The sequence below is a fragment of the Gavia stellata genome, chromosome 29, assembly GCF_030936135.1.
Source record: "Gavia stellata isolate bGavSte3 chromosome 29, bGavSte3.hap2, whole genome shotgun sequence".
Lineage (NCBI taxonomy): Eukaryota > Metazoa > Chordata > Aves > Gaviiformes > Gaviidae > Gavia > Gavia stellata.
In genome coordinates, this window is record NC_082622.1 from 5,307,040 (window position 1) to 5,319,359 (window position 12,320).

At 50.9% G+C, this 12,320-nt stretch overlaps 1 protein-coding gene across 1 annotated transcript; it reads left to right on the plus strand.

Annotated features, from left to right (window-relative positions):
• The first annotated feature begins 1,283 nt into the window (after nucleotides 1-1,283).
• LOC104261839 (CCN family member 2) lies at nucleotides 1,284-11,973 on the plus strand. Its single transcript, XM_009818025.2, has 5 exons — nucleotides 1,284-1,361; nucleotides 6,394-6,607; nucleotides 10,565-10,816; nucleotides 11,246-11,454; nucleotides 11,662-11,973. Exons 1-5 carry the CDS (start codon nucleotides 1,299-1,301, stop codon nucleotides 11,971-11,973), a joined length of 1,050 nt encoding a protein of 349 aa, XP_009816327.2. The 5' UTR covers nucleotides 1,284-1,298.
• Nucleotides 11,974-12,320: the final 347 nt, after the last annotated feature.

Sequence of the window (12,320 nt, forward strand, 5' to 3'; positions counted from 1 at the left end):
GTGGCGGCAGGAAGGGAGGAGGCTGAACTTAAATGACCCACTAGACACTCCCTATGTTTTTCTTCATCTTCTGTCCTACTTCCCAGCACACTCTGTTGGGATGTGGTACGGACTATGGCACAGTGCGTTCTGCATACGCTCCTGCCCCTGCTTTAGGTTGGCCCAAGGTCAGTACATAGATCTCGCATCACTGCTTTAGGTTGGCCCAAAGTAAGGAGACAGATCTTGAACCACTTCTACCCTGGAAAGGTCCCTGACTCAAAGGCAGAGCTCCATCTTTCTAAGGCCACTTCATGTGCAGCACAGAGGATTCCCGTCCCGTAGTCCCGTAGTCCCGTAGCCAACCTGCTCTGTCACACCCCAGGCCAGCGAGGACTAAGAGTGCCCTCTGCTGCACTCCTTCTCCTCATCTTTCCATGGCAGCAGTCCGCTTGCTGTTTGGGAATAAACAAAACAACTCTTTTAATACACAAAACAACCCTTTCATGTTCTAAAGAACTTTTTGTGCAGGCTGTGCGGAAGCCTGGTTCTGTATTTCAGCAGCAAAAAGGAAAGATCATGCCCCGAGATAAAAATGTGTGATATCCTGCATCAGTCCCGAGGCGCCAATAAAGCACTATGGGGAACTGCTGTCCTTTATCAAGAACCTTCACCCCGTAGCTTTTCATTGCCTCATAAAACAAGCAGCTCTTCGTTGCAGGAGTTCAGACTTTATAGTCATGAATCTCTCATTTCCCGGCGCTGGCAGCAGCAAGCGCTGGTGATGCACGGTCAGTTGTGGTACCTCACCGCGCCGAACAGCACCGAACTTTCCGTCTCTCCCTCCTGTTCAAAGGAAAAACACTGAGCGCCACAAAGCTCTGCTTATTGAAGTTCTCAGCTCTTGCAGCCAAAAAGGAATGGATGTAGGGAGGGAGAGGGGGGTTGTGTCAAGAAAGCTGTCCCAGGCGTCATACTTTTGGGGTTAAAAAGAGGAAAAATTAAAAAATAATAATCCTGCTTTTCCCGGGGTTTGATTTACCCACGTGGAAAGCGACCGAGCTGCAGGCTGCGCCGGCAGCCCCGTAACCGCCGGGGCCACAGGAATCTGCTCGTGTTCGCTGGAATTTGGACATTTTTTCTTGCACCCATTTCAGCTTGCTTTCCAGCTTGTCACTCAGGCGCGGGGCACGCCCCCTCCGGGAGGCTATTTAAAGAGGAGCTGGTGTGCAACTTTCTCCAAAGAGAGAGGAGAAACTCCGAAGGAGAAGGAGTGAGTCAGTTGGCAGCCTGAATCCCCTCCCTTCCCTTTGCTCGGGATGTCTGGCAACTTGGGGACAGTGACCCGGACCCTGTTCCTCCTCCTCCTCGCACCTGGCTGGGTACGTATCGCACTGCAGCAGCTCCGTTTGCTGGCTGGGCATTGCAGCTTCTCGCTTTGATGCATGCGAATGCTTTAGTGCTGAATAACCCTTCCCAGCTGCCACCTGCCTCCAAAGGTTTCGGAGGGAAGGTTGGCTGTTAGCAGAGCAATGCAAATGCACCGCGTAACTAAATCACGCTCGGAGCTGCACCGCGTGTGACGCCTGTCATCTATGGATCTCAAAGCTCTTGGCAAATGTGAATGGATTTTGTTTCACTCCGCTCTTGTGAGCTAGAAGCCAGCCCTGATTTACAGAGGGGACCAGAGAACAGAGAGAGGTGAAGTCACTGAGTTTATGTCACTGCAAGCAATAAAAGTCTCGTATCCCAGTTCCTTACCATCACCATCCTTCCCCAGCTGCCACTGAATCCACCCATGTGTTCCCAAAAACAGTGATCCCAAGGGGGAAATTAGACTGCAGCCTCTCCAGAGCAGGATTGGTGCCTGGTTTTGTGGCAATACAAGTGCTTGACAGAGCAGTTGATTCTGCTTAGGACTTTTGTGTGCTATTACAGTGCCAGTAATAGCAGGAACATTGCTGCAGTCATTAATGTATCTAAATTGCAGTAAGTGCCTTTTGGATCGGTGAAGAAATCAGGTTCACAGAGCCGCTGTGCCTTGCATGGCTTATTGAGCTGATAAACTTCTGGTTGATAAGGTCTGTTTGATTGCCGCCGGCAGCACCCAGCATGGGCAGCCCCTTTCCTGCCAGCAAAGGCGTCCTGTGCGCCTAACACCTCTGCGATCTGAGGGTAATTTCTGCGATTTGGGATTTGATTCTTGATTCTTGCGCTGACCCGGCTTTGGCAGCATCATATTGGTCGTATAAATGATAGCAGTGAATCCCACCGCTGTGACACTTTATTATTAATCTGAGATGATGTTATTTTCCCTGTACCTGCCGACTGCCTTGGAAATGGGACTTTTGACTTTCTTTGAGCTCTGAGAGTGATGTTTAGCGGATCGAGCAAGGAAGCGAGCGCTGGTGCTCCTGAATCTGCCTCCTGTGTCGTTCGGAGGTGAGGGTAGAACCAGGATTGCTGGGAGTTACGTTTGGCTTTGCCGGGCTCAGCCTGGGGAAGTCTCCGTGCCTCCGCTCTCTGCCTGTGAAATGGGGGTAGCGGTTCTTGTCTCTCGTAATAGGCTGTTGTACAATGTGCTGCAGCAACCTGGGAAGGTGCCTTGAGAGCCTGTGACGGAGGGAGAGCAGGTATTATCCATGATAATTCAGTGTTTGGAGTATGTGAATAGCTGTGTGTTGGCTGCTTTATCTACTGCCAGTCTCGGAGCGTGAAAGAGAACCAGTTACGTGTTTATTACATTACTTCTACCTTGCAGCGTTAACCCCTGGCTCCCAAAGCGCTTTGCAAACAGCTAGCTCAGCTTCAAAACGCTCCTTTCCCAGCCCTTCGAATGCAGTCAAGAGCCCAAACCCTCTTTGGCTTGACCCTCCTGGCTGGTTCCCTGGGCTCGTGTGGACGTCGACTGATCCGGAATGAGAAGTCCGGACGATGCCACAGAACTGCTGCAGTGGTGTGAGCTCCTGCCCCTCAACTCGTGCCTTCCTGAGGGTGTAGGGGGAAGAGGTTTTATGTGAATATGAAGCAGGAAGAACGTTCTCACTCCTTCTGTCCTCCCGGGTAACTGGGTTCGGTGTTGGCAGTTGGGAGGAAGCTGTTCTGGCTTGTCAGCTGGGCAGATGGGGCCTGGGAGTCAGTGGTGGAGAATGTGTATGGAACACAGGCAAGGGAATCCTCTTGCCACACTGTTTGCACTCCCGTTGTGGCTTGGCCATTGCTTGGGGGGCCCGGGAGTGACAGATTCACATGTGGTGTTTGTGATCGATATGAGAGCTGCCAGAAAAGCAAGGAGCAGGGAGAGATGATATTCCAGACTTTAGCACTTTCTTAAATCCATAGCCTTGATCTCTAATACTGGCTCTGTTCCACTGCTCTCGAAGTTCACAGAAACGCGCTGCAAACCTCAACAGAAAGAAGGTCAAGGCTATAGTTGAACTTGAAGTTAGGATCCTGCTCAGTGAAGGTAGAAGTGTAATTCTGGGGACAGACCCTTCTGCAGAGGGGAAGAAAATGAAATGTTCTCTGAGTTGAATCCCTCTGCACCCAGGTCGGTGGTGTGTTTTGTGGAAATGCTGGTCTTTGTGGTACGTGTGGGTCTGTAGCAAAGCCCTGAATGTGAGTCCTTGCAGTTCTTTAGGACTGTTTGGGTAGTTTCCACACTGTATTGAAAGAACTCCTAGACCCAGTCCTTGAAAATAATGCAGGGTGGAGGGTGCTCCATGCAAATGCAATATAATCCATTATTTAGCCTAATTGAAATTGCTGTGAAAGCAAATTAAGTAATGGAGAGCTCTAGGAAGTTGGTTCAACGTTGACTTTCTACCAGCTGTTCCCAGCTCAAGAAGTTCCCCTCGCCAGCCGGATATTCAGTGCTCACCGTTGAGTGTGCACGAGCCAAAAAAGATTTCAGCTCATTCTCTCCTCTCTTGGGCTCGTGAGAGGAGCGGGAGTTATAAATAGCACGAGCTGACTTTGCTCAGTAATAAAACAAGCGAGCAGGAACCCAGCACGCCCTGGGGCCAGGTGGACTGGGTGCTGAAGAGAGGCATGAAAAATCTCCAAGTATTGAAGAGAGCCCTGCAAATATGGCTGAATTGGGCCGTTTAAGCCGTGCTTGCGCTTACGGGTGGGGGCAATGAGGCACGGGAGAGGCAGGGGTGCAGAGTCACTCAGCAGGTCTCTGATACGTCGGAGATCTGAATCCAGATGTGCTGAAAAGCAGCCGTAATATAACAAGGAAGTGAAGCTGATTGTGGACAGAAGGTAGAACCAGGTGGTCTAGTTTCTTTGGGTGAATTATTAAAGGAAATAAACAGCACCAACAATGATTAATGAAGGCGAGAAAGAAAACTCAGTTGGGATTAATTCCGTTGCGTTCTCTGTTATCCTGAAAGAGGTTGTTTTGGTTTGTTTTTCAGTAGGAGAGCTATTTTGAGAGTGTTTCTTTATATGGCCTGTGGCTGACACTGCATTGGAAAATGCTTGTTGTCATTATGTTTTTTAAGTGCACAGATTGCATCTTAATATAGGTCCTGTGTTAGGAATGCTTTGCCTCTTTTATGATCTCACGTACCCCCCACCCACTCATCCGTGGTTGAATAACACGTCCTTCTGGCAGCTACAGCGGTTGCATACATGAAAAACAGTAGGAAAGCATTTCTGTATTTTTAGCGTCTTTTAATGCACTTCGGCAGTCGGGAAGGGATCCCTGTGACATGCCAGCTCCCAGCGAGCGGCTCTGAGGCTGCCGTCTGAGAACAGCTGGGCCACAGGCGGGAGAGGCTTGTTTCCAAAATACTTGGCGCTAGGAGTTTTCAAGGAGAATTACACTGATTCCTGCTGAGCGGGGTGAGACTCTGGGAGGACTTGTGAGTTAAGATTTGGACTCATCCCTGTCCTACGCCACGCTGTGCTGACTGTTACAGAAATACAAAGCAGTTGGCATCTTCTGACCCCATGTGAGCTGAAGTCAGAGCAGCTGTTTTGAGCAACAGTCAAAACAGCTGGAAAAGTTTTACTACTGTTATTGGTGACAAACACAATATCCAAGGAAGCTGTTTCACAAGCGAGGGCTGGATGGGATATAACAAGTGCAAACACAGCTGTAGCAAGATATTTTTTGGCCTCTGTTGCCAGTGTCCCCCCTCCCGCTCGCTGCCGCAGCCCCCCTCCCTGGGTGGCGGTGGCCGGACCTGGCAGCGGAGCTGTGAGGGGTCTGCCCTGTCGGGTGCTTTCCTCTTCACCCAGCTCACGACAGTACAGGATCCCAAAGCGTTTTGCTGACATCGTCGACGTGCAAGGGTTGTATCAGCCCTGCGGCAGCAGCTGCCCCTGGGGTGGGAGCTGAGCCGTGTCCAGCAGCGCGCAGCATCTGAGCGCTGCAAACTGGAGTAGCTCCTGAACCCCTCTTAAACTACCGGGAGAATTTTAGCGGGCAGAGGCTGCACAGAAAATCAGGCTAGAGTTGGCACACCGATGTTTCTGAGGAGGTTTAAATAGAATATTTTCCAGAATATTTGCTCTGCGCCTTTCACAGTTGTGGTTTTACATCTTGCCCCAGCCTGGGCACATCCAGAGCTGAGGATGGTGTATCTGCTCCAAGCTGATTCGGGACAAGGATGCCACAGACTGAGTTATTGGAGTGTTTGAAGCATCCTGGGTTTTCCGGGGAGGGTAACCCTCCTTCAGACATAGCCTGATCTCTCTGGAGCGTCTGAAGTGGCATAAAAGCCAAGGGTGGTTTCACGAGGTGGCCGGCACTTCTGAAATGCTACCAAGCGGGGCAGCTGTAGATTCACAAGGTCCCGAGGAAGGTTGGTTACGGTGCGTTCCCTGGAAAGGGGAGAGGAGAGGGCACATCTCTGGGAATAACGAAGAAAGGACGAGATCCAGGGGACAAAATGGGACTCGGGAGCCTTTGGGTCAGTTTTCAGCGCTGGCTGACTTCGGGCAAGTCCTTTCGCCATGCGTCTCGCATTTTCCATCTTCGGACTGGGTCTAATGACACTGTGGCGGAGTGCTTTGATGTTTTCTCCCGAGTAGTGCTATGTAAGAGCTGGGAGTTGCTTACTGTTAATAATTACTATTTTATTGCTTCCAGGGAAGCGGGGGGCTGAGCTGCGCATGGGACTCCAAGCTACTGCTTGTCCTGTTTGTTTTGGCCCTGCTTCCCGGAGACATCTTTTTTTTCCTTGAGCTCCAGATGAGTTCGGGATGAGAAAAAGATTAGTTTCGTGAGTCCTCGGGAGCTGCACGCCCATCCTCCACAGCCGAGCTCTCCGGCGGAGGGCGAAGTCGGTCTTCCCTCCTCTTGATGGGGTGTCTGTACTTGAAGCAGAATCGTGTTTTTCATTTCTCTGCCTGGCTGGCTTGCGGGAGACTCATTCTCTCCATGACTTCTCTGCCCTCCAGGTAGAACCGCAGGCCTGCACGTATCCATGCCAGTGTCCCTCCCAGCCTCTGCAGTGCCCCGCTGGCACCAGCCACGTGTTGGATGCCTGTGGTTGCTGCAAGGTGTGTGCCAGGCAGCTTGGCGAGCTCTGTTCCCTGCAGAAGCCCTGTGATCATCACAAGGGACTCTACTGCGACTTCTCCAAAATCCACAGAGGCAGCGGGATCTGCTTAGGTGAGAGCTGTATGTTCTGTTACTGTGCGGTTTTCTCGTGGCCCCTTCCGCCCTCCGCCTGCAGACCCCCCAGAAAACCCACGGCATCGTCAGAATCTCCTCAAGCGCTTGGAGCTTCATCCAGCGTCACGTTGCGAGATCTGCGCCAGCCCCGCGAGCCAACAGATTCACTGATACTGATCCACACGCAACCTGCTGCCTCCTGCAACGAAGGATGTTTCCCAAGGCGCGAGTGGGGGTTTGGGACTCTCCTTTGTTCCCGTGACATTGTTAGGGGACATCCTCTAGCCCTGTAGTGCCGGTGGGTGACTATCAGCAATCTGGACTTTTACTGGAAAGTACAGTTGCTTGGAAAATCTCACCCCAAATCTCACTGCCTCGCACTGGAGGTTGGTGTTTTGCACTCGACTGCTTACATGCAAGAGGCATACCCAGTTTCTGGCTTTAGCACGGGGGTGGGAAGAGCTGAACGACTCATTTGCAAAATAGTATATATGCAAAACATGAGAATTACTGAGGCAGGTAAATACAAATGCAGACCTGTTTTCTCTCCTGGCACCTCTTTTCAGCCAGAAAAGAAAAATCTTTTTGATTTTTTTTTTTTTGCGCGGTAGCTATTTTTAAAGCATCCCAACATCATTTTGGTGTAGAGGAAAAAAAAAGTATTTCCTCAGTCTCCTGTTCTTTGTTTAAAAAGAAGATTCCTCTGCCCCGTCTCTGCCAGGAGCTGACCAATTTTTTTAATTCAAGCTTTTCAAAATGGTCAGGAAGACACGAGGGCTGGGAAGCTGCTGTGAGCGCTTTGGGAAGCATTCAGCCACCGCAGGTGGCATATCTGGAAACGCTCCGGCAGCCGTACCGCTCGCGCCACCCCGAGAGAGGGACGTTGGGGGTTTGGGGTAGAACCACACTGTTTTGCGGCACCAGGATCACATACAATTTTTTTTTACTCTGAATAATGAATTTAACTTGTAGAAGGTGTTTTTCTCCTTTCTTTTGAGAAGTTTTTACAAGTCAGTTATTTAATTTTCCTCCGCCAGTTACTGTTATCTTTAGAAGCCACGTGAGCTTCCTAGTGCTTTCTGTAGGCATTGACACACCGAAGAGCTGATGACTGAAGCTCAATAAAGTAAACGTAGGCGTAATAACATCCAGCGGGTGTAAGCTGTAAACTGCCTAATTAAGACTGGAAATGAGGTGTGTGTTTGTAGAGTGAAGGTAGCTAAATCACTGGAATAATTTACTCAGGAGTGTGGAGTCTCCGTCTTGAAGACTTCACATGAAGACTGGGTATCTTTCCATAGTGCTTCGTATTCACCATGACACATGGGTCTGATCCAAAGATTTTGGAGTGAGAGTCCCAGGTCCCTGCCGTGTAGAAAATCAGACTCGAAGACCACAACTGTCCTTCCTACCTTTAAATGAGAAAATAAGATTTTCATGGCAAAAATCCCAGATGGACATAGACCAGGATATCTCCCTAAATTGGACTGAGGATTTGGGCCGTAATGTCCTTGGGTGATATTTTTGTGATGTCCACACTGATCTCTTGGAAGATGGGGGGTTTTGGAGGCAGTGAAGGAAGCGGAAGGTGGAGTGATGGATCGAATGAAGGGAAAGATCAACATTTGTGAATAGAGAAGAGAGGACTTACAGGTATCCAAATAGAGAGAGGTGATGGGAGCAGAAAGGAGCGGAGAGGTGTTCAGGTGTCATGGGAAGAGCTTCTAGGTTGGGTACCAGCCTGAAGGCTATCTCAGAAGAGACAGGAAGGGAACCATCAGAGTGAAAATTGCTGTATATTTGTTTAACGTTATCATGGTATGTAGCACTTCGTGTATTGCAGAAGAATTCTTCCCTTCCTGCAGAGACCTTGGAGAATCAGAAAGGTAGAGACGATCCCGTAGTAACTCTAGAGTAGGAGAGCCTAAGGGTGGTAGGGTGGCCTGAGTGGGTGCAGGGAGCTGGCAGAGCTGCGGCAACGGGAGCGGCTCACTTGAGCTCTGCCATATTCCCTGCAGAAAAGGGCAAAAGTCCCCTTGGCTGGACGTGCTGTTTGGAGGCGGGAGGCGGCAGCGGTGCCAGGCGGAGCTGGTAAATAAAGAGTCCTCTCACTCCGCTGGCGCAATCCGTTTTGGTGCTTTAATTGGATCAGGTCGATGGGAAAGTGAGGTCATTGTAGGGTAATGAAGGGCATGACAAAATGATTGAGTTTTGAAAACATAATAAAACCCCTGAGAGGGCTGCCATTCCTTGGGTGGGGAGGAGAGCTGCTGAGGGAACAGCACGATCGGTTCATGGGGAAGGGAGAGGGCTCGGGCTGAAAAACAGGGAAAGAGGATTTAAAAATAAGTATGAATGGTTGTGTAGAGGGAAAGTGGATGGCTTCCACTTTGATGGAAAAAGTGAGGATTTTGAAACATCCAAGTAGGGAAGCACAGGAGTATTTTTATACCAATGGCATTGAAAGGAGTTGCAAGTTGAGATCCAGCTCTGGTTAGAAACAAGGCATTAGCAGCCCGGAAGGATTTGTGTCCCCTCAAGGACTAGGTGGGATGGAAAGAGGCTCTCGCTCCTTGCTTGGTCCAAACACTTTCTGTCTGGGAGAATGTTCCATGGGCGAGCAGGACTAAAGGGAAAATAGATCAGGTTTCCTGGTAAGCCTCCACAAGGAGCCAAAAATCCTTCATTTTGGTAACTTCCCAATAGAGGTTTGCATGGATTTTTTTGTTTTTTAAGTATCAGGATTGCAGAAGGCAGCAGCTGATGAGAACAATCCAAAAGTAGGATTTCTGTCTTGTGAACAACTCGGAGATTTCAACATTTCATTTCAGGCTGAAAGAAAAAAGAAATATATTAAAAAAAAATCTCAAAACTTCCCATGAGTTATTTAGAATACCCGTTTGGCTGTGTCAAAACTTTCCACTTCTATTTATATCAAAATGTTTCATCTTGATCTTTATGGTATCTAAAATAATTACCCGAGCAAAATGCTTCCCCCTATGGATACCGTCCAACAAGTATTTTGGTTGAGCTATTGTCAAAGCATAAGGGAAATCTTTGATATCAAATGGAAATGCTTCAGTTGTTTCTCATTGAAAACGTTCCTGACATTGATCTGTGCCTGCAAAACTCTCAATCAAATAAGAGTTTTCTGCTGGAAAACTTCCACTGCAGAAATTTTGGCTAATACAGACATAAGAACTTGTGAGCGTTGCTCACGCCTGCAGACTGAAGATTGCTCCTATGTGTCAGATATTGTTGCGTTTCCTTTTTTGCTCATTTAAGTTTTATCGGGAAGGAGTGAAAGACTCGTAGGAGGGCAGGAGATGAGAGATCTGGAGATCAGAACAGAGAGAAACAGAAAAAGTTGTGGCTGGAAGGAAGAAAAGATTCGTGCACCACAGAGGAGCCAAAAAGGTCATAAACCCAAAGTGTCGTTTTCCTTTTGTAGGTACCTTGAGACACGTGGGGAACTAACTGCTCTTAGCAGAATGTTGCCTTTTGGTCTCCTAGGAGTAACGAGGAGCAAAGCCGCTGGCTCACGTGCCGTGTCAGGAATGCATCTTGCACAACACCACTGACTGGGGCACTCTCTGAGCTGGACAGGAAGACCTCTGCCTGGAGAACAGGCTGTTTACAGGCTGTGAAGACAAAGTCCCACTCAGTAGCTCATCCAAGTGGAGAAGAGATTTTTCTAGAGAACTTTGGGAGGTCTGGCACAGCTGGAGCCAACCTCCAAAAATCGATGTCGGGAATAGCCGTGGGTCCAGGGAGCCAAATATTAAATGTGCCACCTTCTGCTGCAGCCAGCACTGGGATGGCAGAGCAGGGGAGAGTCTGCACGGGGCCACTTGCCCCTCGTCAGGAGCCCTGTGACCCCCTGAGGCAGAGGCCGTGCTGCCAGCCCCCTACCATCTGCTCAGCTTCTCCTCCTCCTCTTCCCCCTTCCCACAGCTCACGAAGGTGCGACTTGTGACCTGCTGGGCAAAATCTACCACAACGGGGAGAGCTTCCAGCCCACCTGCAAGCTGCAGTGCATCTGCATGGACGGGGCCATCGGCTGCATCCCCCTTTGCTCCGATGACCTGCGGCTGCCGTCCCCCGAGTGCCCCAACCCCCGGCGGGTGAAGTTTCGCAATAAGTGCTGCGAAGAGTGGATCTGCGAGGAGGGCAGCGAGGAAAACCGCTTCGAAACAGCCATGGCGGGTGAGTGATGGGCAGACGTGACAGGGCTGGGAGCTCTTTGCTGGGGGATAGGGGTGGATCCAAACTGCCTTTGGATCGGGGCCCTAAGTCACATCTGGTTTGGAACTGGTGGTGGCTGCTCACTTTGTGCACCGTGGTGCGGGTGCCGAGCGTGGAACTCTGGACCCGTTAAGGTGAGACCTTAGTGATGCTGTGGGGAAGCCCGCACGCCCTCTGTTATCGCAGCAGAACTGGCTGGAGCTGGGCTGAAGTAGGAAATGGCCCCGTGCCTGCCTGCGTGCTCCTTCTGAGAGGCTGAGCAGCTCACGAGATGGATCAGACCTTTGCTACTGTCCACGAAGAGTTAGACCAAGTTGGGAGCAGCCGTGGAGCTGCCACTCTCTGTCCCAAGCCCTGAACCTTGCCTTGTGTCTCTTCCGTGTGGCTCAGTTTTCAGGGAGGATCCAGCACACAAGCCGGAGCTGAATAACCTGCAGGAGAACTGCTTGGTGCAGACCACCGAGTGGAGCGCTTGCTCCAAGAGCTGCGGCATGGGCATCTCCGCCCGAGTAACCAACGACAACCCCCAGTGCCGCCTGGAGAAGGAGACGCGGCTCTGCATGGTCCGGCCCTGCGACTTCCCCATGGAGAAAACCAAGGTACTGGGCTTGGGGAGAGGGGACGTGACATTGTGAATGCCAGGGACAACCTAGTTAGGTACCTGTCAGGCATGAGCCTGTCTCACAGGGTTTGCTCTGTGCTTCCACTTGCTCCGTGTCCCATTGCCCACTGACGGAGACCGAGCACAGGCCTAGGTGGACCTTTCCTCTGTCATGTCCTTGTTAACCCATCTGCTCTCTCCCTAGAAGGGGAAGAAGTGTGTGCGGACCCCAAAGCCACGCCAGAGCCTCCACTTCGAATTTTCGGGCTGCACCAGCACCCGTTCCTACCGGCCCAAGTTCTGCGGCAGCTGCACGGACGGCCGCTGCTGCACCCCGTACGTCACCAGCACCGTGGAGGTGGAGTTCCGCTGCCCCGAGGGGGACTTCTTCCAGCGGAAGATGATGTTCATCAAGATGTGCTCCTGCCACTACGACTGCCCCCGAGACAACGACATCTTCCTGGCCACGTATCACCGGAGGATGATTGGAGACCACGTCAAGACAGAGAGGCAGTAGCCCTCTCCGTGCCAGATCCACAGGCCAAGGTGTCAAGAGGGCTCTGCAGTGCTTTCGTGGCTGTGTCCCAGGACAATGCAGCCTCTTCCCCCTCTGTGAGGGGCTGTGCTCTTCAGAACAGCACCGTTTGCCACCAGTGTTCCCAGTGGCCTTCCTAACAAGCCAAGGCGCATGGGGGAACGTCTGCTCCAGGCTCCTGACCTTCACCCATGGTGGTGCAAAGGTCAGTGAAGGAACCAGAGACAGGCTTGAGCTGCAAACTTGATCCATGTTCCCACTGACCAGATGGGAAAGTGGATCAAAGCCGCGTGGCTCCAGCCTGTCTCCAGCTGAGAGCACAGTGCGTA

Bases quoted from the DNA above. Each gene is read 5' to 3' on its own strand.
- LOC104261839 (XM_009818025.2), top strand. From the start codon at position 1,299: ATGTCTGGCAACTTGGGGACAGTGACCCGGACCCTGTTCCTCCTCCTC. The intron at 10,817-11,245 runs GTGAGTGATGGG...CGTGTGGCTCAG, and splicing joins CTTCGAAACAGCCATGGCGG to TTTTCAGGGAGGATCCAGCA. The intron at 11,455-11,661 runs GTACTGGGCTTG...CTCTCTCCCTAG, and splicing joins TCCCCATGGAGAAAACCAAG to AAGGGGAAGAAGTGTGTGCG.